At 43.6% G+C, this 26,279-nt stretch overlaps 1 protein-coding gene across 3 annotated transcripts in view; it reads right to left on the minus strand.

The window, feature by feature from the left end:
• The window catches only part of C7H10orf90 (chromosome 7 C10orf90 homolog), a 150,385-nt gene that overhangs the window by 41,275 nt on the left and 82,831 nt on the right, over positions 1-26,279 (minus strand). For all 3 annotated transcript variants that reach the window (XM_056530011.1, XM_056530014.1, XM_056530012.1), the window contains one exon: positions 24,415-24,580. In XM_056530011.1, coding sequence (XP_056385986.1) covers positions 24,415-24,580 — 166 coding nt within the window. The remainder of the gene's footprint in view (positions 1-24,414; positions 24,581-26,279) is intronic.

Below are 26,279 nucleotides of genomic sequence, written 5' to 3' on the forward strand. Positions count from 1 at the left end.
CCTACATCTAAGTGGTGTACTATTTTGTACCTAGTAAACTCTCAAGGGCCTAGATACTTTGAAAGTCCAGGCAAAAGCAATCAGCGACTGGTGTTTTACTCGAATACTTTTTTAAGCGTACTGTAGCGCATTTTTCTGGCCTCATAAGTGCATACCACATTTGAACATCTCAGTAGTGTACTATTTTGTACATGTTAATCTGTCAAGGGCCTAGATACTGTGAAAGGCTAGGCAAAAGTAATCACCGGCTGGTGTTGTACTCAAATACTTTTTTAAGCATACTGTAGCACATTATTCTGCCCTCATAAGTGCATACCACATACGCACATCTAAGTGGTGTACTATTTTGTACCTGATAAACTCTCAAAGGACTAGATACTGTAAAAATCTAGGCAAAAGTAATCACCGGCTGGTGTTTTTCTCAAATACTTTTTAAGTGCATTGTAGTGCATTTTTCTGCCCTCATAAGTGCATACTACATACCTACTTCTAAGTGGTGTACTATTTTGTTCTTGTTAAATTCTCAAGGGCCTAGATACTGAGAAAGGACAGGCAAACGTAGTCACTGGCTGGTGTTGTACTCAAATACTTTTTTAAGCGTACTGTAGCGCATTTTTTCTGCCCTCATAAGTGCATACCACATACCTACATCTAAGTGGTGTACTATTTTGTAGCTGTTAAACTCTCAAAGGTCTAGGTACTGTGAAAGTCCAGGCAAACGTAATCACCGGCTGGTGTTTTACTCAAATACTTTTTAAGCGCATTGTAGTGCATTTTTCTGCCCTCATAAGTGTACACCACATACCTACTTCTAAGTGGTGTACTATTTTGTACCTGTTAAACTTTCAAGGGCCTAGATACTGTAAAAGGCAAGGAAAAAGTACTCACTGGCTGGTGTTGTACTCAAAAACTTTTTCAAGCGTACTGTAGCGCATTTTTCTGCCCTCATAAGTGCACACCACATACCTACATCTAAGTAGTCTCCAGTGAAAGGTGAGTCGGCACTACTCTACTGAGTGGAAAAATGTGTGCACCCGTGCAGTCAGTGTCCCACACTCCGGATCTGCTGGTGCTCGTGGTGCTCAATCTCTCCGAGAGAATAATTAATGCAATGTAAGAATATCAGATGGCACTCACGATATTGCAGCAATAAGTACTTTATTCCAGTCTGGTCAGGATACAGGTAGGGCCTACCTATATCCTGACAAGACTGGAATAAAGTACACATTGCTGCAATATCGTGAGTGCCATCTGATATTCTTGCATTGCATTGACTACATCTAAGTAGTGTACTATTTTGTAGCTGTTACAATCTCAAGGGCCTAGATACTGTGAAAGTTCAGGCAAAAGTAATCACCGGCTGGTGTTATACTCAAATACTTTTTTAAGCATACTGTAGTGCATTTTTCTGCCCTCATAAGTGCATACCACATCCGTACATCTAATTAGTGTACTATTTATACCTGTTAATGTGTCAAGGGCCTAGATACTGTGAAAGTCCAGGCAAAAGTATTCATCATCTGGTGTTTTACTCAAATACTTTTTTAAGCGTACTGTAGCACATTTTTATGCCCTCGTAAGTGCATACCACATCCGTACATCTAATTAGTGTACTATTTTGTACCTTTTAATCTGTCAAGGGCCTAGATACTGTGAAAGTCCAGGCAAAAGTATTCACCAGCTGGTGTTGTAATCAAATTCTTTTTAAGCATACTGTAGCGCATTTTTCTCTCCTCATAAGTGCATACCACATACATACATCTGAGTGATGTTCTATTTGTACCTGTTAAACTTTCAAGGACCTAGATACTATGAAAGGACAGCCAAAAGTTATCACCTGCTGCTGTTCTAGACAAATACTGTTTTAAGCATAGTGAAGCATATTGTACTACCCTCATATACGCACTAAGTATTTCAGGCAGAGAAGTGCCAGGACATGCACAGAGGGGTGGCAGAGGCCTAAATTCATCAGGAAGAGGTTGCAGCTGACTAGGGGTGAGTGGTAGTAGGAGTCGCAGCAAGAGGCCTGATCTCCTGGTATCAGCTAGCGGTCATGTCTCGACCAGCAACCCATCTGCTGCCACCAATTGGTTAACACGGTCATCCACTTCATCACAAGTGACATCTGATACCCCCAGTCAACAGTCGGTGGGTTCCTCAGACACAAACTTCAGTTGGCATGGCCCGGGAGCAGTCCCTGTCCTCTCATTGCCTTTGTTCTATGCTGTTCCCTTTCCTAGTGATGTAACTACAATCAGAGAAGTCATCAACTGTAGTTACTTGATGTAACTACAATCAGAAAAGTCATTACCTATAGTCACTGGATGTAATGTCAATCAGAGAAGACATCACCTGTAGTCCCTTCATGTAACTACAATCAGAGAAGACAATGCAACAGAGAAGAAAAAGTACAGAAACGCACTCACCCGATCTTGTGCCAAAAAAGGTATTACTTTATTCCAAAGGTTACATGGAACGCCAAGATAGAGGTCGGACACTTGATGCAACTACAATAAGTTAAGAAATTACCTATAGTCACTGGATATAACTACAATCAGAGAAGACATCACCTGTAGTCACTGGAAGTAACTACAATCAGAGAAGATGTCACCTGTAGTCACTGGATGTAACTACAATCAGAGAAAACATCACCTTTAGTCACTGGATGTAACTACAATCAGAGAAGACATCACCTATAGTCACTGGATGTAACTGCAATCAGAGAAAACATCACCTCTAGTCACTGGATGTAACTACAATCAGAGAAGACATCACCTGTAGTCACTGGATGTAACTACAATAAGTTAAGACATTACCTATAGTCACTGGATGTAACTACAATCAGAGAAGACATCACCTGTATTCACTTGATGTAACTACAATAAGTTAAGACATTACCTATAGTCACTGGATGTAACTACAATTAGAGAAGACATCACCTGTAGTCACTGGAAGTAACTACATTCAGAGAAGACATCACCTTTAGTCACTGGATGTAACTACAATCAAAGAAGACATCGCTTATAGTCACTGGATGTAACTACAATCAGAGAGAACAACACCTGTAGTCACTGGATGTAACTACAATCAGAGAAGACGTCACTTGTGAGTCACTGGATGTAACTACAATCAGAGAAGACATCACCTGTAGTCACTGGATGTAACTACAATCAGAGAAGATGTCACCTGTGAGTCACTGGATGTAACTACAATCAGAGAAGACGTCACCTGTAGTCACTGGATGTAACTACAATAAGTTAAGACATTGTCCCCTGATAAAGTGTGATTCTACACCTGTGTTTTAAAAGTTATTTCATAGCAATGCTGTCCTCAGTATATATATATATATATATATATATATATACATATATATATATATATATATATATATATATATATATATAAATTCCCTTTTTTTTATTGTTATTTTTATTTTTTTGGTGTGTGTGTGTGTGTGGGGGAGAGGGGGCATGCTTTGGGGTTGGTTCACAGATCTTTTTGGATACTTGCAATATTGCTACACCTAACAAATTGCTGCCAGTTCTCTTTGCCATAACTCACAAACTATTGCAGAAGAATTGTAGTATTACTTATTCATGTTCATGGTGCCAACCTGCAAGAGCTTGTGTACAGGATTCTTGAGCAGGGTATCACCTTTTGATGCCTATTTGCCCTAATAGGGCATATAAACTTAAAAGGGCCTGATGGGACAATAGTAGGGATTCCTGTCTCTGCACCTATCTATAGAGTATGAACAGGCAACCATTAGCCAGTAAGCGCTGGCATCCAAAAGGTCTTCAACCTCTATGGAAAGCAAATGTTTGGCTTACAGAACACATCATGAGCCTATACTAAGGGTTACTTTCCCATTTTGACTCAATAATGTAGCCTGCTCCACTTCTCAGCTGTGATGGGTTTGCCGCTCTTCTTTGTGCCAGACATCTGTTCTTAATGATGGATGCCAGTATTTCCTGGCATACGAGATGCAGCAACCCCTATGGCACAATTAGCATAAGTATGGGCATGGCCTTGTAAGCCATATTGCAAAATGTTATAGTGACATTTGTAAATATAGATAAATTAGAAGAAATTACACTTTTTAAAATGTAATTTATATATTTGCCAAATGAGTAGACACTGCAGCCGGTCACTTGCTTGCTAGGCCTTGTTCCTTAAATGCTGTTTTGATGTACGTTTTTATTTTATGCGTTTTATATAACATTTTTGAGGAAATCAAAATCTGCTACAAAAAATAAATAAAGATTTCCTTCGATTTAGGATCAACTTAAACATTAAAATTTGCTTAAAAGGATACACCAGAGGGGAAAAAAATATTCCAAATGAACTGGTGCCAGAGAGCTACAGATATGTAAATTACTTTGATTTAAAAATCTCAACCCTTCCGGTACTTATCATCTGCTGTATACTACAGAGGAAGTTGTGTAGTTCTTTCCGGTCTGACCACAGTTCTCTCTGCTGCCACCTCTGTCCATGTCAGGAACTGCCCATAGCATAAACAAATGCCCATAGAAAACCTATCCTGCTCCGGACAGTTCCTGACACCTACAGAGGTGGCAGCAGAGAGCACTGTGGTCAAACACAACTTCCTTTGTAATACATCTTATTTGACAAAAATGCTTCTTCCTCCTGTTATCAAACTATAAGCTATATTCCACTCTGAAAATCAGCTCAGCTTTGTCCTGTGTCTGCAAGACAAGCAATACAAGTCTATGGAGGGGGAGGAGGGATCTACCCACCAAATCTGGGAGAAATGAAAGTTATAGATGAAGTCTACACAGTAGATATCTGCTAAAAATACCATGTACAATAGTGATGAGCAGCATATGCCGTATTCGCAATATTTCGCTAATATATGGACGAATATTAGTCCTATATTTGTGAAATTCAACTATTCAATATATTAGCGGCTATTTTCGCTTGCGCACATGCGTATACAGATAACTATCTGCCTATCTTTATTACCTATCTTCTAATATTCTTTAGTGACGATATTCGCGAATATGAGGAAATATGCGAATATTCTCATATTCTCATATTTGCGAAAAAAAATCACTCTCCAGTCTAATACAGTAAATAATATAGGAGTCTTCTTTAGACCACACGCTGGAAGCAGGGAGGGATGAGATCACTGTGATGGGTTCTGTAGGGGGGAAAAAATTATGAATATTCATAATTGTGAATATATAGTGCTATATTCGTCATATTCGAGAATATGTGAAATTCGCAATAGATATTCGAATTGCGAATATTTGTCCTCAACACTAATGTACAAGTTATATAAAAGCCATGAATAGTGCTGCTCCTCATAAACACGCAGGCCAGCTTATCCTGAAAAATCACCTGAAATGACCGATAAGTTTTAACATCAACTGCAAAACAAAAAAAAAGCTGTTTATAGAGTAAAATTGAAAGAAAGATGCAATTTAGCCACTTTCCTTTTTACACAGTGCACTTTACGGGAAAAATGACAAACATCTTTATTCTGTAGGTCACAACACGATTACAATGATTTTCCTCTTAAGACTGGTTTTATTTTATTTTACTACTTTTAAAATGTTTAACTTTTGAACCCTTGAAACAACAACAATTTTGTAACTTAAAAATGTCCTCTTCTGATCTCTATAACTCTTTTATTTTTCCGTATACAGGGATGTATAAGGGTAATATTTTGGTTTTGTGATCTGTTTTATCTGTACTATTTTTGTTTTTGGTGGGACTTTTTGATCGCTTCTTATTAATTATTTTTCTAGTATATGAAGTAATCAAAAATCTGCAATTCCCGACTTTTGGTATTTTTTTTTTTACATTTATGCAATTCCCCTTCACATTATATTGTAATAGTTAAGACTGTTCTGCAAGTGGAAATACCACATATGTTCATTTTTGATTGCATAATTTTATTTTAATATTTTTTTTTTATGTTTTCACGATTTTTTTGTCCCTATATGGGACTATTACCTGCTATCTTTTGATTGCAAACACTGAACAATGTTGTGCTATAGTGTATAGACTGCCGAAGCTGCCTGCTAATTTGGGGCCTGTAGGGACCCTCCTCCATCTTAACTGATTGGGTCCCTGCAATTTTGCTATGGTAATCCCAATCAATTTCTCTAAACCACTGACAACTGAATTTTAGCATAGGGGATAAGATGTCTGAACGCTGGGGTCTAGCTGCCGGGATCTCCCCAATCTCCGGCCGACACCCCAACATGCTGAACATTTATGTTCAGAACACCAACTGCGCTAGGCTTTGGACGGCCATTGTCGTCATGCTCCCTCCATTACTTTCTATGGGAGATATATGTAACCACTAGCACTTGTAAAATCAACCTTTAGAAGCTGTGATTGCTGATATCCAGCATTAGGGGTGAGCCCCGAAACTTCATACACCCTGAGCACGCACAAGGGCGTTCATGTACGCTCTGTATCATTAGGGGTTAATACATTGTATCTCTTCAGTTCAGATTATCATTTTTCCAAACAAAGACTTAGAGCTGACAGACCCTCTTTAAGGGTTTAAAAGAATTTCTCTGCACAGGATTGTCTGGCATCAGGAAATACTAAGGTCAGCCAGAAGGAAACACATTAAGTGAAGATTGTAAAACATTATTTTCTTTCCAGATCTTTAAAAAGTGGGATATCCCTCTAAATGATCTCCTATATCAAGGTGTAAAGAGACTTGCGTGGGGTTATTAAGCCTGGGGCATCTACTCCATGGGATAAATTATTATCTAAGTAAACTGTGATATCGATTTCATCTTACACGCAGCTTTTTGTTTGTGAATCATCATTATGATGGCAGAATGTTGTTCTGCAGAAGGTGAGGGAGACGATCACTGATGTATTTAGTTGGCAATAGCAGGCGACAACAGCTTCATTACGGGCTCATGACTCTCATACTTTTTCCTCCACTGATTTCTCGTAGACAAACATATTATAAAGATTTTCTCATCAATTAGTTTCTTATTAAATAATTTATATATATATATATATATATATATATATATATCTATATATAGATATATATAGATATATATATATAGCCAAGCAGTAAAGCAGTATGGAGAAGCACCATGATATAGGATTCCAGATCCGTGTGGGTGCTCAGCTCCGGGAATAGACCAGTTCCCAATCAATAGAAAAAGAAGGTAGAAGCAGCACTCCAACTTGTAGTGAAATTTGAAAGTTTTATTAACACATCTGTGCAAGCGACGTTGCTTGAGAAAGGCTCTATTGTTGAGCCGAAACGTTGCTTGCACCGATGTGTGAATAATTATTTTTTATTTCACTACAAGTTGGAGTGCTGCTTCTACCTTCTCTTTACATACACAGACACACATATATTTATATATATATATATATATATATATATATATATGCCAAGCAGCTCATCACACCACCTTCATATGTAGCATTCCCTAAAATCAGCTTTAGCTCCAGTTACAAAGTCTCAGAAACTGAATGGGATTTTATGCCAAGCCAGAATTCTCCCCAGAAGGGAAGAGGGCCTGCAGCCAGCCAAGCAGAACACCCTGCTCTGTACTGATGGAGCAATCACCCAGAAACAGCTGTCTGCAGATGGATCTTCCTCCCTTCTGGGGAGAATTCTGGCTTGGCATAAAATCCCATTCAGTTTCTGAGACTCCGTAACTGAAGCTAAAGCTGATTTTAGGGAATGCTACCTGTGAATGTGGTGTGATGAGCTCCTTTATCATGGCTTATAAAAAAGACCACTAGGGGTCTCCATGCCATCCAGAACATAATCCTGTCCAGCTGCAGCATTGTCTTTGTCCCAGCAGAAGCATGGGCTGGGGCAAAGTCCAGTAAGTGAGGGCGGAACTAGAACTCCTCTGTGCTTTCTCCTGTTCTTTCTATCAGACTCTTATCTGAAAGAGAGGAGGGGGTTACAGAGCAGCCTGCAATGATTGGAAGATGAGAGGCAGAACAGCAGACTCAGGTAAATGCATGGTGAGGGAGAACAGGTTTAGCCTCTGACACGCCTCCTCCTGAGCAGTGGATGTCAGAGTGAGTGAGCAGCAGAACAGAGGGATTTGTGTGCCAAATACAAAAGCTAGACACATGAATAAGACATGTAAAGAATCTGCGAGACCTAGTGAGTAACATATATAAGCATTGTTCAGTTCCATTTAGGCAGGCCTCCCACCCATCCTAGATCCAACAAGACAATCTTGAATTTCACGTATCCATGGAAAATATTATAGATCCCTGAGCAGTTTTTAGCTGCACTTGTGTCCTCATTTAATCCCAAACCCACCCAATCACCTACCTGTAAAAAAGTTACAAATTTTTGAGCAAGCATTGTTTTGCACAAAATTTTCAACTGGTTTTGTTTTTTTCTCCCCCCCGCCCCCCCCCCCCCCCCAAAAAAAATAAAAATGTTATGCCAGTTTTCTGGTGTAAGAAATGATAAATTCACCCATTGAGCTCGTTTGATAATAGTAGAACCCGTCCAAAAGTATATGGTACTCATACCTAGCATGATACATAACGTAACTCTGTCCTCTGTCAGGTGACAGGTAACTCTGTCAGGTGAAACGGTGTCCCGCCTCCTCGCTCGCCGTCAGTCGTCAGCCGCAACTCCATCCTCCCTCAGGTGAAACGGCGTCCCGCCTCCTCCCTCGGACCAAGCGCCGTCAGTCGTCAGCCACAACTCCCTCCTCCCTCAGGTGAAACGATGTCCCGCCTCCTCCCTCACACCAATCGCCATCCTCCTTCAGCCACAACTCCATCCTCCCTCATCCGAAACTCCGTCGTCCAAAACGCCGTCATGCCTTAGACGATTCTCCCTCAGACGCAACTTCCTGCCGCATAGCAGAGCCGACGTTGCACAGCATGTATAGCAGAGTTGAAACTGTGAAACTTGCACGTGTACTACAGACACTACATGTTCTATAGAGTCTGTATAGTAGAGCCGACATTGAATAGCATGTACAGCAGAACCCGTATAGCATAGAGCCGACACTGAGGAAAGGGATGACAGATTTTGAGAGACTTTAGGTTGACGAAGGAGGGAGTAGGGAGTTGCGGCTGACGCCTGACAGAGATTGGCCCGAGGGAGGAGGCAGGACGCCGTTTTACCTGACGGAGGAAGGAGTTACGTTTGACGACTGACGATGTCCTAAAATGGACACCGTATACAGTAAGATATAACATTTTACAAGTGTTGTTTGGACATCTATATATAGTGTTTATCAGTATAGATTTTTCATTGGGCATTTGTATAAGGGATGACCACGAAAATTACCATAACATGTGGATATACCTTTAAATGACAAATTCAGCTCTGCTAGATGTTATTCAGAGGGCAGAAAACTGTGAACCTGAGTGCTACACAAACAATACTGCTAAAGCAAGAAAATGCTTAAGAAATGTTTAACAAGTAAGATAAAAAAAAACAAGAAAACTGCGGCTTCTGCTAGAAACACCAGCTCTCTGCAATAGAACATTAGGGTAAAGTGATCGCAGCCCCCCAGGTATATTTTAATTACTTTATAAATTGCTTCTGCTTTATTCTAAAACCAATCTGGTAAAACAATAATAATATTGGACACAAAACTGCAAAGAAAGCAAAGCAGAAAAATATCAAGAAATGCAAAAGTTCCTGCCAAGCTCCAAGCACAGGAAAAAGAAGAGTCCCAACCCGTAAAGGCCATTATATCAGAGAGAAGGCGGAGCGGCAGAACATAATGGTACTTATATAACCAGTATGAAATCTACTAGTGCAATGTATATTATTCTACATGCATTCTGTTATATATCTATGTGATATATTATTTTCTGGTGTGACCATTGCCATAGCAGCCATTTTCAAGCATATGGTATGTGACCAATTACATAGTATATATACACAAGTGAGTGAATTAATCAATATACAACAATCAGCTAAAACTGTGCGATCAATAGTGCATATTTAAAGGGGTATTCCAGGAATCAAAAAACAGGCCTTTGTTCTTTCAAAAAAAGCACCCTCCTTGTCTCCACTTTGGGTGTGGTATTACAACTTGGCTCCATTCACTTCAATGGAACTGAGTAGAGATGAGCAAACTTACAGTAAATTTGATTCGTCACAAACTTCTCGGCTCGGCAGTCTTTTTCTGCATAAATTAGTTCATCTTTCAGGTGCTCCGGTGGGCTGGAAAAGGTGGATACAGTACTAGGAGACTCTTTCCTAGGAATGTATCCACCTTTTCCAGCCCACCGGAGCACCTGAAAGCTGAACTAATTTACGCAGGAAAAGTCATCAACTGCCGAGCCGAGAAGTTCGTGACAAATCGAATTTACTGTAAGTTCGCTCATCTCTAGAACTGATCCACAGAACCACTCCCAAACTGGAGACAAGGAGGGTGCTGTCTTTGAAAGAAAAAAGGCCTGTTTTTTGATTCCTGGAATACCCCTTTAAGTAAAGTGCATATTACATACTAGGAGACATAATAACATATCATGTCAAGGTACATAATAAGAAAAAACAATCATGTGCAACAATAAAAAGTGCATGACTATTAAAAAGATATTTAAGACACATCTGAAGTCAATCATGAATTAGACAGGAGGCTGGATGGGGAAGGTTGCGCTTACCAGAAATGTAAACATAAGCTTCATGATGGCGGGCATGTCGGAAACCATGTGCCTACACAAACTCAGTGCGTCATCACAAAGAGCGATATTTACAATTGGTCAGAGCCGTGACCAATAGAATCCTGTGTTTACCATCCACTATTTTATGTTAAAACGTAACGTTTAATGCCTCATTTAAATCTTCCTACCAACCAGTTCTCATTGTGGTTATTGTCTGTACAACATTACAGCTTTGCTGCCAAAAAATAATTATCCTGACTGAGTAGTATGTCTGCAGTCCATACTCTGATTCCCCATTGAGAACTGTGGCACATTAAAAGTTAAGTTTCCAATTTTCCATTTATTCACTTTTTATTATTCCCTTCTACAATTAATCTATCGTTGTATATTAGCAAGGGTTAATTTCCTGTGCCTTGGTATTGCCCTCAATCGATATGGCATTCCGATGCCTATATGCACTAGTGCACAGGTGCCCGATGTCCAGAGTCACATAATCACATTGGGGGAGATTTATCATAACCCGTGCAAAGGAAAAGTTGCCAAGTTGACTATAGCAACCAATCAGATTGCTTCTTTCATTTTGCAGAGGCCTTGTGAAAAATGAAAGAAGAGAGCTGATTGGTTGCTATGGGCAACTGGGCAACTTTTCCTCTACACAGGTTTTGATAAATCTCCCCCATTGTGTGTAGTTTTGCCCAGAGTTAAGGAGGTCGTGTTTGCGATATGGCGCATGCGCCCGACTTCCCGATCACTTGACTAGGTCTTAATTGGCCTAGGATCTCGCTCTTTGTGATCATTATCACAAAAAAATGGACCAGTGGATGGAGGCTCTAACAATATTTACAATTGGTCACAGTCATGACCACTAGAATCCTGTGTTTACCATCCATTATTTTAGGTTAAAACTTAATTTTTAATGTGCCACAGTTCTCAATGGGGAATCAGGGTATGGTGCGCGTGCGCCCGACTTCCTGATCCCTTGACTAGGTCTTGATTGGCCTAGCGTCTCACTCTTAGTGATGACGCATCCTGCATCGTGTGATGACGCATTGAGTTTGTGTAGGCACATGGTTTCCTGACGTGCCCGCCATCATGAAGCTCATGTTTACATTGCTGGTAAGTGAAACCGTCCCCATCCCGTCCCCTGTCTAATTCATGATTGACTTCAAATGTATCTTAAATACCTTTTTAACATTCATGCACTTTTTATTGTTACACATGATTGTTTTCTTCATATTAAGCACCTTGACATGATATGCTATTGTGTCTCCAATTGTTTAACATGCACTTTACTTAAATATGCACTATTGATCACACAGTTCTTACTGATTGTTGTATATTGATTAATTAACTCACTTGTGTATATATACTATGTAATTGGTCACATACCCTATGCTTGAAAATGGCTGCTATGGCAGCCGAAACTTTGCACTTGCTTGTTGATATGGAATAAAAGTTTTCACCTTTCTGCACTACAACAGAGTGCTGCGGCTGCTCCTTGCTTTTGTATATCTATCTATCTAGGTTTCTTTAATTTCATTATCTTCTTCTTGCCTACAAATCATTGCAGAAAATTACTTTAACTTTGATTCAAACAGCTGATAAGACCTTGAACTCCCGTGCTGCAAAGTAAGGGTATGTTCACACTAAGGAGATTCAGCGAGGAAATTTTCCTCTCTGAATTCCTCGGTTGGTTCACGCTGTTCAAAATGATATGAATATGGCGCTTAAGCTCCCATTGACAAAAATGACTTCTCTGGCAGATTCTGCCAGAATATTCAATATGTTGAATCTTTGAAAACAACAAAGTGTGGAAGGGGATCAGCACTCACCGATGTTGGTGCCTTTCTTGTGTCTTCAGTTTGTCAGACAATTTTGCTTTGAGGCTGTTTTAGGACACACCGGGTGCTCAGAGCCTCTGTGGGCCTGGTGCATCCTGGAACAACCTCCTAGCATAATCATCATATATTTAAAAGACAAAAACATCGGTGAGTGCCATGTCCCTTTCTACACTTGATGTTTTGGTATTTCATTTGTATGTCGTGCTTTAGAGAAAGCACCACCTCGGTTAGATTATATTCACTTAAAGGGGTTTTCCACCATAAGGTGATTTTAGTATGTACCTGCCAGACAGTAATGGACATGCTTAGGAATCATCTGCGCTTGTCTTGGGGATACATGGCTTTGTTGTGAGATTATCATAACACTGTGGCTATCTTTTTGTGAACTGGTATTTCCTGTTTCCTTCTTTGCCTACAAATCCCATAATTTCATTCCTCCCACACATCAGCCACCCTACCCTTTGAAACATAAATGAGCTGCATCCATTCAAAAGAACTGTGTTTTCCAATCAGGGTGCCTACAGCTGTTGCAAAAATACAATTAATTGCAGATTGATCTCTCTCCCACCAAGCGATCGCTCCACCCATTGAAGCAGACACGCTCCCTGTCATCACCTGACTAGTGAGTCAAGTCTCGACCGCACTGCAACCTGGGAAAAACCTGAGACAGCAGTAATTTTGTATGCTGTTTAATATAAATATTGGGGTGAAAATCACAGAAGAATTGTGAGAAAACCGTCACACACAGGTACAGACACTATATTATGAACTACACTTTACAGTCCCTGTAGAAAAGGCAAATAAAATAAATAAAATAAAATAAAAATAAAAAGAATACCAAAAAATAATAAAGAATACCCCTTTAACTCCTTTCTCAACACAAAATTTACGGCCTTATTCCCTAGTGGTTTTATATTCGGCAGTGCCATCCTGCGTTGTTCTCTATTGCTATATAAGTTCAATCTTCTGCCAGAATCCAAATCCTCATTAAAAGTACTTATACGGAACTTCCATGAGTGAACGCAGCAGCAGGATTCCCATTAAATAAATGGGACAATGCCGCAAGTCGGAGTCTGCACACAATTCCTTGTGGATATTCCATGCAAATTCTTTGCAATGTGAACAAGGCCTAACAGTGCAGATCACAAAGTCACCATGATGCCCCATTTTAGTTGCAACTCCGGGTGTAAATCTGTAGGTATCTTCCTATCCCTCCAGTATGGTGAAAGCTCTTGTCATTTTCCTTCACTGCCTGGTGAAGCTGATGACATGGCGCGCTTGTCGCCCTCACACTGTGCACATCTGATAGATGCCTGGAAATTGTTTTTTGGCCTTGCTGATATGTAAACACAGAGCAGATGTTTTAGCGAAAGGTTATATGACGGCCCTTTATCTTCACCGTGACAATGGAAATGTTGGCAGCTTTTTTTGGAAAGCATTAAAGACATTGCAAGTCACAGCACATAGGGAGCACAGGAGAGCTTATCGAGGAGATGAACTTGGGCATCAGTTATGTTCTCTCTTAGCTGGGAATACATTCACCCCTGTTCTGTTTTGGTCATCACCGAGAACCAACAATGTCACCAAACAGGAGGCGCTGCCAGATATACAACCAATAATTTGATAATAATAAAAATTATAATAATATTTTTATTATATAGTGCCAACATATTCCACAGTATTTTACAATTCAGATGGTACATATACTGATGAAATCAGACAATACATAGTAGCCCACTATTCACACTCAAGCAAGAGGTTTGAGGCCCTGCTCAAAAGAGCTTACAATCGATGAGTAAACAGGTGAAACAAGAGATAAAGGTGCATGTTTAGTATAAAGGTTCAGCCACCTGTTTGTGTTAGGTCACTTCTCTCCCTCCTACACATCAGCCACCCCATCCATTACAGCACAGCTGAGCACCCTTCCATGCGTGCTGTGATTGAAACTACACATTCTTGCAGCCCTGTTGAGAATGATCTCTATTGAATGACCTATTGAAGCACAGACAGGTTCCCTTTCAAAAACTAATGATGTAATGTCTTGGGCAGCAGTGCAACCTGAGAAAAGCCGAGACAACACTAATTTTGCATGCTGCTAAAAATGAACATCGGAGCAATAATCACAGAAGAATTGTGTGACCAGCCATCAAACACAGGTACAGACACAATATCATGAACCATACTAACTTTACAGCCCCTGCAGCACAGTCAAATAAACAAAATCTTGGAATACCTCTTTAACCCCTTAAGGACACATGACGTACTGGAACGTCATGTGTCCGCCCCCGATCTTTAAAGCGGGTCGGGCCCGGCCTCTAACAACGGCCGGGACCCGTGGCTATCCCGAACAGCCCACTGAGCTAACCGGCATACTTTCACTTAAACTTTAGACGCGGCGTTCAACGTTGAACGCCGCGTCTAAAGGGTTAATGCCGCGCGCTATTAACTCTTTAGACGTGGCATTCAAAGTTGAACGCCACGTCTAAAGTGAAAGTATGCTGGTTAGCTCAGTGGGCTGTTCGGGATAGCTGCGGCGAAATCACAGCATCCCGAACAGCTTACAGGACAGCAGGAGGGTCCCTACCTGCCTCCTCACTGTCCGATCGACGAATGACTGCTCAGTGCCTGAGATCCAGGCATGAGCAATCAAGCGGCAGAATCATCGATCACTGGTTTCCTATGAGAAACCACTGATCAATGTAAAAGATCAGTGTGTGCAGTGTTATAGGTCCCTATGGAAGCTATAACACTGCAAAAAAAAAGTGAAAAAAAAAGTGAATAAAGATCATTTAACCCCTTCCCTATTAAAAGTTTGAATCACCCCCCTTTTCCCAACACACAAAACACAGTGTAAATAAAAATAAACATATATGGTATAGCCGCGTGCGGAAATGTCCGAATTATAAAAATATATTGTTAATTAAACCGCACGGTCAATGGCGTACACGCCAGTCCTATCAATGCAAAAATGGTACCGCTAAAAACTTCAAATCACGGCGCAAAAAATGAGCCCTCATACCGCCCAATATGCACAAAAATAAAAAAGTTATAGGGGTCAGAAGATGACAATTTTAAACATATTAATTTTCCTGCATGTAGTTATGATTTTTTTCAGAAGTACGACAAAATCACACCTATATACGTAGGGCATCCTTTTAATCGTATGGACCTACAGAATAAAGATAAGGTGCCATTTTTACCGAAAAAATTTACTACGTAGAAAGGGAAGCCCCCAAAAGTTACAAAACAGCGTTTGTTTTCTTTTTCAATTTTGTCTCACAATGATTTTTTTTTTCATTTTGTCGTAGATTATTGGGCAAAATGACTGATGTCATTACAAAGTACAATTAGTGGCGCAAAGAATAAGCCATAATATGGATTTTTAGGTGCAAAATTGAAAGAGTTATGATTTTTTAAAGGCAAGGAGGAAAAAGCGAAAATGCAAAAACGGAAAAACCCTCGGTCCTTAAGGGGTTAAAGGAGGAAAACAAATGTTTTCAAATCAACTGATACCAGAAAGGTAAACAGATTTATAACTTATTAGCTGCTGTATGCTCCACAGGAAGTTGTGTAGCTCTTTTCAGTCTGACCACAGTGCTCTCTGCTGACACCTCTGTGTGTGAACTGTCCAGAGCAGGAGAAATTTGCTATGGGGATTCACTTATACTCTGGACAGTTCCTGAAATGGAAAGCAGGTGGCAGCAAAGAGCACTGTGGTCAGACTGGGAGAACTACACAACTTTCTCTGTAGTATACAGCAGCTAATAAGTACTGGAAAGAGTAAGATTTTTAAATAGAAGTAATTTACAAATCTGTTTAACCTTCTGTCACCAGTTGATTTGAAAATATTTGTTCTTAACTGGAATACCCCTTTATAAGGGTAGTTTCTGTAGAGTGTAGAAGTCAGAAACCATATTGTAAGGGGTCGAGGAGAGAAGTAGAAGATAAATAGTGGAGAATGCAAGAAAACTGTTACGCCGAGCGCTCCGGGTCCCCGCTCCTCCCCGGAGCGCTCGCTACACTCTCCCCGCTGCAGCGCTCCGGTCAGATCCACTGACCCGGGGCGCTGCGATTCCGCTTCCAGCCGGGATGCGATTCGCGATGCGGGTAGCGCCCGCTCGCGATGCGCACCCCGGCTCCCGTACCTGACTCGCTCTCCCTCGGTCCTGTCCCGGCGCGCGCGGCCCCGCTCCCTAGGGCGCGTGCGCGCCGGGTCTTTGCGGTTTAAAGGGCCACTGCGCCGCTGATTGGCGCAGTGATTCCAATTAGTGTCTTCACCTGTGCACTTCCCTATATCACCTCACTTCCCCTGCACTTCCTTGCCGGATCTTGTTGCCATCGTGCCAGTGAAAGCGTTCCTTGTGTGTTCCTAGCCTGTGTTCCAGACCTCCTGCCGTTGCCCCTGACTACGATCCTTGCTGCCTGCCCCGACCTTCTGCTACGTCCGACCTTGCTTCTGCCTACTCCCTTGTACCGCGCCTATCTTCAGCAGCCAGAGAGGTGAGCCGTTGCTAGTGGATACGACCTGGTCACTACCGCCGCAGCAAGACCATCCCGCTTTGCGGCGGGCTCTGGTGAAAACCAGTAGTGTCTTAGAACCGGTCCACTAGCACGGTCCTCGCCATCCCTCTCTGGCACAGAGGATCCACCTCCTGCCAGCCGGCATCGTGACAGTAGATCCGGCCATGGATCCCGCTGAAGTTCCTCTGCCAGTTGTCGCTGACCTTACCACGGTGGTCGCCCAGCAGTCACAACAGATAGCGCAACAAGGCCAACAGCTGTCTCAACTGACCGTTATGCTACAGCAGTTACTACCACAGCTTCAGCAGTCATCTCCTCCGCCAGCTCCTGCACCTCCTCCGCAGCGAGTGGCCGCTCCTGGTCTACGCCTATCCTTGCCGGATAAATTTGATGGGGACTCTAAGTTTTGCCGTGGCTTTCTTTCCCAATGTTCCCTGCATCTGGAGATGATGTCGGACCTGTTTCCCACTGAAAGGTCTAAGGTGGCTTTCGTAGTCAGCCTTCTGTCTGGAAAAGCCCTGTCATGGGCCACACCGCTCTGGGACCGCAATGACCCCGTCACTGCCTCTGTACACTCCTTCTTCTCGGAAATCCGAAGTGTCTTTGAGGAACCTGCCCGAGCCTCTTCTGCTGAGACTGCCCTGTTGAACCTGGTCCAGGGTAATTCTTCCGTTGGCGAGTATGCCGTACAATTCCGTACTCTTGCTTCAGAATTATCCTGGAATAATGAGGCCCTCTGCGCGACCTTTAAAAAAGGCCTATCCAGCAACATTAAAGATGTTCTGGCCGCACGAGAAATTCCTGCTAATCTACATGAACTTATTCACCTAGCCACTCGCATTGACATGCGTTTTTCCGAAAGGCGTCAGGAGCTCCGCCAAGATATGGACTCTGTTCGCACGAGGCGTTTCTTCTCCTCGGCTCCTCTCTCCTCTGGTCCCCTGCAATCTGTTCCTGTGCCTCCCGCCGTGGAGGCTATGCAGGTCGACCGGTCTCGCCTGACACCTCAAGAGAGGACACGACGCCGCATGGAGAACCTCTGCCTGTACTGTGCTAGTACCGAACACTTCCTGAGGGATTGTCCTATCCGTCCTCCCCGCCTGGAAAGACGTACGCTGACTCCGCACAAGGGTGAGACAGTCCTTGATGTCTACTCTGCTTCTCCACGTCTTACTGTGCCTGTGCGGATGTCTGCCTCTGCCTTCTCCTTCTCTACTGTGGCCTTCTTGGACTCTGGATCTGCAGGAAATTTTATTTTGGCCTCTCTCGTCAACAGGTTCAACATCCCAGTGACCAGTCTCGCCAGACCCCTTTACATCAATTGTGTAAACAATGAAAGATTGGACTGTACCATACGTTTCCGCACGGAGCCCCTTCTTATGAGCATCGGATCTCATCATGAGAGGATTGAACTTTTGGTCCTCCCCAATTGCACCTCGGAAATTCTCCTTGGACTTCCCTGGCTTCAACTTCATTCCCCAACCCTGGATTGGTCCACTGGGGAGATCAAGAGTTGGGGGCCCTCTTGTTCCAAGGACTGTCTAAAACCGGTTCCCAGTAACCCTTGCCGTGACTCTGTGGTTCCTCCAGTAACCGGTCTCCCTAAGGCCTATATGGACTTCGCGGATGTTTTCTGCAAAAAACAAGCTGAGACTCTACCTCCTCACAGGCCTTATGATTGCCCTATCGACCTCCTCCCGGGCACTACTCCACCCCGGGGCAGAATTTATCCTCTCTCTGCCCCAGAGACTCTTGCCATGTCTGAATACGTCCAGGAAAATTTAAAAAAGGGCTTTATCCGTAAATCCTCCTCTCCTGCCGGAGCCGGATTTTTCTTTGTGTCCAAAAAAGATGGCTCCCTACGTCCTTGCATTGACTACCGCGGTCTTAATAAAATCACGGTTAAGAACCGCTACCCCCTACCCCTCATCTCTGAACTCTTTGATCGCCTCCAAGGTGCCCACATCTTTACTAAATTGGACTTAAGAGGTGCCTATAACCTCATCCGCATCAGAGAGGGGGATGAGTGGAAAACGGCATTTAATACCAGAGATGGACACTTTGAGTATCTGGTCATGCCCTTTGGCCTGTGCAACGCCCCTGCTGTCTTCCAAGACTTTGTTAATGAAATTTTTCGTGATCTGTTATACTCCTGTGTTGTTGTATATCTGGACGATATCCTAATTTTTTCCGCCAATCTAGAAGAACACCGCCAGCATGTCCGTATGGTTCTTCAGAGACTTCGTGACAATCAACTCTATGCCAAAATTGAGAAATGTCTGTTTGAATGCCAATCTCTTCCTTTTCTAGGATATTTGGTCTCTGGCCAGGGACTACAAATGGATCCAGACAAACTCTCTGCCGTCTTAGATTGGCCACGCCCCTCCGGACTCCGTGCTATCCAACGCTTTTTGGGGTTCGCCAATTATTACAGGCAATTTATTCCACATTTTTCTACCGTTGTGGCTCCTATCGTGGCTTTAACCAAAAAAAATGCTGATCCCAAGTCTTGGCCTCCTCAAGCGGAAGACGCCTTTAAACGACTCAAGTCTGCCTTTTCTTCAGCTCCCGTGCTCTCCAGACCTGACCCTTCCAAACCCTTCCTATTGGAGGTTGATGCCTCCTCAGTGGGAGCTGGAGCTGTTCTTCTACAAAAAAATTCTTCCGGGCATGCTGTCACTTGTGGTTTTTTTTCTAGGACCTTCTCTCCGGCGGAGAGGAACTACTCCATCGGGGATCGAGAGCTTCTAGCCATTAAATTAGCACTTGAGGAATGGAGGCATCTGCTGGAGGGATCAAGATTTCCAGTTATTATTTACACCGACCACAAGAACCTCTCCTACCTCCAGTCTGCCCAACGGCTGAATCCTCGCCAGGCCCGGTGGTCTCTGTTCTTTGCCCGATTTAATTTTGAGATTCACTTTCGTCCTGCCGATAAGAACATTAGGGCCGATGCTCTCTCTCGTTCCTCGGATGCCTCAGAAGTTGAACTTTCTCCGCAACACATCATTCCACCTGACTGCCTGATCTCCACTTCCCCTGCCTCCATCAGGCAAACTCCTCCAGGAAAGACCTTTGTTTCTCCACGCCAACGCCTCGGAATCCTCAAATGGGGTCACTCCTCCCATCTCGCAGGTCATGTGGGCATCAAGAAATCTGTGCAACTCATCTCCCGCTTCTATTGGTGGCCGACTCTGGAGACGGATGTTGTGGACTTTGTGCGAGCCTGCACTATCTGTGCCCGGGATAAGACTCCTCGCCAGAAGCCCGCTGGTTTTCTTCATCCCCTGCCTGTCCCCGACCAGCCTTGGTCTCTGATTGGTATGGATTTTATTACTGATTTACCCCCTTCCCGTGGCAACACTGTTATTTGGGTGGTCGTTGATCGATTCTCCAAAATGGCACATTTCATCCCTCTTCCTGGTCTTCCTTCAGCGCCTCAGTTGGCTAAACAATTTTTTGTACACATTTTTCGTCTTCACGGGTTGCCTACGCAGATCGTCTCGGATAGAGGCGTCCAATTCGTGTCTAAATTCTGGAGGGCTCTCTGTAAACAACTCAAGATTAAATTAAATTTTTCTTCTGCATATCATCCCCAGTCCAATGGACAAGTAGAAAGAATTAACCAGGTCTTGGGTGATTATTTGCGACATTTTGTTTCCTCCCGCCAGGATGACTGGGCAGATCTCCTTCCATGGGCCGAATTCTCGTATAACTTCAGAGTCTCTGAATCTTCCTCCAAATCCCCATTTTTCGTGGTGTACGGCCGTCACCCTCTTCCCCCCCTCCCTACCCCCTTGCCCTCTGGTCTGCCCGCTGTGGATGAAATTTCTCGTGACCTTTCCATCATATGGAGAGAGACCCAAAATTCTCTCTTACAGGCTTCATCACGCATGAAGAGGTTCGCGGATAAGAAAAGAAGAGCTCCTCCCGTTTTTTCCCCTGGAGACAAGGTATGGCTCTCCGCTAAATATGTCCGCTTCCGTGTCCCTAGCTACAAGTTGGGACCACGCTATCTTGGTCCTTTCAAAATTTTGTGTCAAATTAATCCTGTCTCTTACAAACTTCTTCTTCCTCCTTCTCTTCGTATCCCTAATGCCTTTCACGTCTCTCTTCTTAAACCACTCATCCTCAACCGTTTTTCTCCCAAATCTGTTCCTCCCACTCCTGTTTCCGGCTCCTCGGACATCTTCTCTGTCAAAGAAATCTTGGCTTCTAAAAAGGTCAGAGGGAAAACTTTTTTTTTAGTGGACTGGGAAGGTTGTGGTCCTGAAGAGAGATCCTGGGAACCTGAGGACAACATCCTGGACAAAAGTCTGCTCCTCAGGTTCTCAGGCTCTAAGAAGAGGGGGAGACCCAAGGGGGGGGGGGTACTGTTACGCCGAGCGCTCCGGGTCCCCGCTCCTCCCCGGAGCGCTCGCTACACTCTCCCCGCTGCAGCGCTCCGGTCAGATCCACTGACCCGGGGCGCTGCGATTCCGCTTCCAGCCGGGATGCGATTCGCGATGCGGGTAGCGCCCGCTCGCGATGCGCACCCCGGCTCCCGTACCTGACTCGCTCTCCCTCGGTCCTGTCCCGGCGCGCGCGGCCCCGCTCCCTAGGGCGCGCGCGCGCCGGGTCTTTGCGGTTTAAAGGGCCACTGCGCCGCTGATTGGCGCAGTGATTCCAATTAGTGTCTTCACCTGTGCACTTCCCTATATCACCTCACTTCCCCTGCACTTCCTTGCCGGATCTTGTTGCCATCGTGCCAGTGAAAGCGTTCCTTGTGTGTTCCTAGCCTGTGTTCCAGACCTCCTGCCGTTGCCCCTGACTACGATCCTTGCTGCCTGCCCCGACCTTCTGCTACGTCCGACCTTGCTTCTGCCTACTCCCTTGTACCGCGCCTATCTTCAGCAGCCAGAGAGGTGAGCCGTTGCTAGTGGATACGACCTGGTCACTACCGCCGCAGCAAGACCATCCCGCTTTGCGGCGGGCTCTGGTGAAAACCAGTAGTGTCTTAGAACCGGTCCACTAGCACGGTCCTCGCCATCCCTCTCTGGCACAGAGGATCCACCTCCTGCCAGCCGGCATCGTGACAAAAACAGCCAATATTCTAGAGCTTAGAGATGAAGGGAAGAGACAGGTCGATTGTTAGCAGGACAGGATAAAAGAGACCTCTTTTATCCAAAGGACAGGGGAAAAGAGGTTTAATCGCGGGCGTCTAACCCCCCAACCCCGCGCAATCTCCAGGCCGATACCGTGGCGTTCATAAACACGGAAGCTTGGAGCCTAAGGCCATGCCCCCTCCATTCAAATCTACGGAAGGGGGCAAGACAGCTATTACATAGCAGTCACCCCTCCTCCCATAAATGTGAATGGAGGGGGCGTGACGGCTGTAGTTGCCAGTCATCCGGCATGGAGCAGAGTTTGCTCCATGCACCGGATGACTGGGGTGCTGCGCCAAAGATCGTGGGGGTCCCAGCGCTTGGACCCTGCCATCAGACATCTTATCCCCTATCCTATGGCTAGGGGATAAGATGTTTAAGGGCAAAGTACCCCCTTTTGGCAAGTGCCAAGCTACTCACGATCTTTGTCAGCAAGTTCAGAGTGTAGAGCAGTGATCTAAAACTGTGGTTCTACAGATATTGCAAAACTTCAACTCCCAGCATGCCCGGACAGCCAACGGCTGTCCGGGCATGCTGGGAGTTAAAGTTTTGCAACATCATGAGGGCGACAGTTTGAGACCACTGGTGTAGAGGGTGCTACTTCATAATGGGGGCATTGGAGAGTTTCATTACAATGTTTGGCAGCCACTTAAGGACAGGAAAAAAATTGGGCACAATGGTGACTGTAGAGTGTCTATAAGTTGCTGAGTGTTGGTAGCTTGCAGATATCTGTATGTGTGATAGAGATAAAAGAAGAAGCACAAGAGGAGAATCAATGCTGATACTGTTAGTCTAGGACAGTAGATTTGTGGTCATAATATGAGCTAAGGGAACATCTGTCTGCAGAGTACCTCATACCTTCAGTATGTCCCGGCTCTCCTAGCACATTAGGAGTTTTGCATAATGCTTCTATCCTTTGTTTGAGATTCCTGAAACAAAGCCTACAGAGAAACCAAGCGGCGCTGACTCAGCATGGGGCGAACACATCTGCATCTTTGTTCTATAGGGGAGACGTTTATTAGATTCTTGTTTAATGAGGCCTTAAACATTTCCATTTTATTTTCTAAAGAAAGACAAAAGCACTTCATTATCTATTCTCGATGCCTGAAAATCTATCTATGCAAGGGTGCATTCACACTATGGAATGTTCGCCCAAGAAATTCCAGGTGGACATTCCATGCACAGCGGGTGCCGACTGATTCAGACTACTTAGACAAGTGTCCACACCATTGACACCAATTCACATCTGAGTGGGTTACACCAAAAGAATGAACATGTTTGGAATTTGAATTCAGCAGCATGTCCTGCGCAGCAGAATTCTACTGAAAACAATGCGAGGCTGCTGCACCGGAATTTCCAAGTGATAGGATGGAGGATCCATTCACTCTAATCTAACCATGTGTTTTCAGATGAAACACCATGGAGACACATGCAAAGACTAATGAGTAGGATATGATTTAGTTAAAAAGTACCTGTCACCAAATAGACTTTTCTAAACTAACTCAGGCTATGCTCGATAAATACTCCTAACACCCAGCTCTGTATCTTACCTTCATTCACATAGCGCAATCTCCCTGCAGGAGAAAGTGGGCGTTTCCCAGCAGGCATGACATCACTGAAGCTTGCCGGGGGACCACTTCCGCCCTCACATCTTTGCAGCACTGTGATGAATAGAAGACCTCAAGCTCTATGCATCTTTCAGTGAGGCTCTGTGCATGTTTCAGTGAGGCTCTTTTGCAGCTCTCAGTGAGGCTCTTTGCAGCTGTCAATCAAGCTCAGTGCATAGAGAAGCACTTCCTGAGTTTGGTCTCCTGCCAGGCCGGGAGGAGACCAAACTCTCTGTATTAAATGTGACAGGGAACAGAACAGAGCCACCTAGTGGCCGTTTTTCCATTACATTTTAGACATATTTATGTTGATAATTTTAAAAGCAAGTAAATGGTAAAGTGTCTGCTAATTACAAAAGGGACACTATATTGAATGTTTTATTTGGTTACAGGTACTCTTTAAAGGGGTACTCCAAGTTAATGAAATTGATCAGACCTATCTGAATGTCTGATCGCGAGGGGTCTGGCACCCCCACAATGTCCAGCATGGCACCCTGGCTCTGCTCATGAATGGAGCCATGTCAACTACCACACAAAGCAGTGGCCTCCATGCATCTCTATGGGAGAGCTGCAGATACACGAGCACTGTATCTCCAGCTCTCCCATAGAGATGCATGGATCAGAGTGCATGGATCCTAAGTCATATCTATCTCTACTCACCAAACCAATAACAATGAGACTTACCACTTAGAGGATGAGGAACCGTGAAGATTTTCCTCTTTTGGTTGACTGATTTTGGCGAATCTTTTTGAAGAGTTAACTTTTTTCGTTGGCGAGCCATAAGCTCCAGTTTGTGAAGACGTTCTTGCGACTTATAGATGAAGTCCGGCCTATGATGTTCTAGGGCTTCCTATAGGAATATGTGATACGTATATGTGAATGTTGGTAGAATGCAAACTAATTTACACCAAATCTATTGGCTACATCCATTTGGGGTTTTCATGAGCTGTAAGCCATAATCTTCACAATTATGATAAATCACAGCTTGAACTATCTTGCTTTGCATATATTATATATATGTTTATATATATGTATCATATATTAGTTTCACCATTTTAGTTGCATTACTGAAATAAATTAACTTTACACGATATTCAAATTTTTCGTGTTTCACCTGTAGGCTGTTGGTCCTAGAGTTCACACAGCCAAACTGATTAGACTTGTAAGTGGGTTCGGGTTAGTTCAAACTATGTGCAGTTTTGATAAACTTTCTTATTCAATGTGCGTTTTTCAAAGAAATGTTGCCATGAGACGAAAGCCCAGAACGGTGACATTGGGCCATGTATGGGCTGTTAATCACGCCTGAGTAGGTGTGACTAGAGGCTAAATAGATGAGATTACAGCCCAGGATGCGTTGACTAGTTCTTCAAGCCTCATGCCAAAATGACTACTTGACCATCATTTACATACTGCACAGGACCTTTAAAAAAGTTGTTTTGTCCACATTTACAGGTGGGCCAGCAGACATCCAAGCATGGTATGAAATAGCATATTTAGCTTTATTACGTGTTGCCGCTTGTTCAGGGATGGTGCATGGATTTTTGTCACCCTAGGTAAAAGCTAATTTTGCTGCCCCCTTGACCCCACCCATTGTCTCCACCCTTTGACACACCCCACCTTAATACTGGGGTGACACAGTGTAACAAACCTTCTCCTCATGTAATCACTTTACTACTGGAGTGAAACACTGTAACAAACCTCCTCCTCATGTAATCACCTTAGTATTTGGGTGACACACTGTAACAAACCTCCTCCTCATGTAATTTCCTTACTACTGGGGTGACACACTGTAAAAAACCTGCTCCTTATGTCCTTATGTAAACTTCAGCAATGGTGGTTCAGATCTAGCTGGCTAAGTTTCTTGCGGCCGGCAGAACAGCGCCCCCCTCAATTGGGCGCTCTAGACAGCTGCCTATTTTGCCTATATGCAGAGTTGGCACTGCGATTGTTATAAAGGGTCAATCTTGCTGACAGGTTAATCTTCCTCTGGAAAAATTTGTATATCTCAAAAGGAAAGCAAATTGGACTCTATGTGGGGCACTTGAATAGACACTTGGAGATTAGCCTCATTGACATTAGTAAGAGCCAGAATTTTGGGCTTAGGCTACATTTACACTACGATTTGTGCATGAGGTCAGCAGGTCCAGTGGGGAAATTTAACCCCGCCCCCCCCCCCCGCTGCCGTGTCCCTGCCCATGCTGCATCCAATTCATTTGAATGAGCCAACCGGAGTCAGCTAGTGACTCCAATCAGCTCATTTATGGACCGTATACGGTTTTGTTGCCAAACCAAAAAATGTGGTCTGTCATGCTTTTAAGTCCAGCAATAAATCTAATACAGTTAAAAAAGAAGCCGACCAGAGGCAACGGACGATTTTTAAATTTCCCCGCCGGATCCGGAAGTCATATGGCATAATCGTGGTGCGAATGCACCCCACTAACTGTGGATACTCACTTCTTTTAGGGATAGTACGAAAGCTACTCTATGGTCCCCCCCCATATGTATGGATGATTTATTATGTCCTGGATTGTGATACCTGTTGCCCGTTG

This window comes from Hyla sarda, chromosome 7, assembly GCF_029499605.1.
Source record: "Hyla sarda isolate aHylSar1 chromosome 7, aHylSar1.hap1, whole genome shotgun sequence".
Lineage (NCBI taxonomy): Eukaryota > Metazoa > Chordata > Amphibia > Anura > Hylidae > Hyla > Hyla sarda.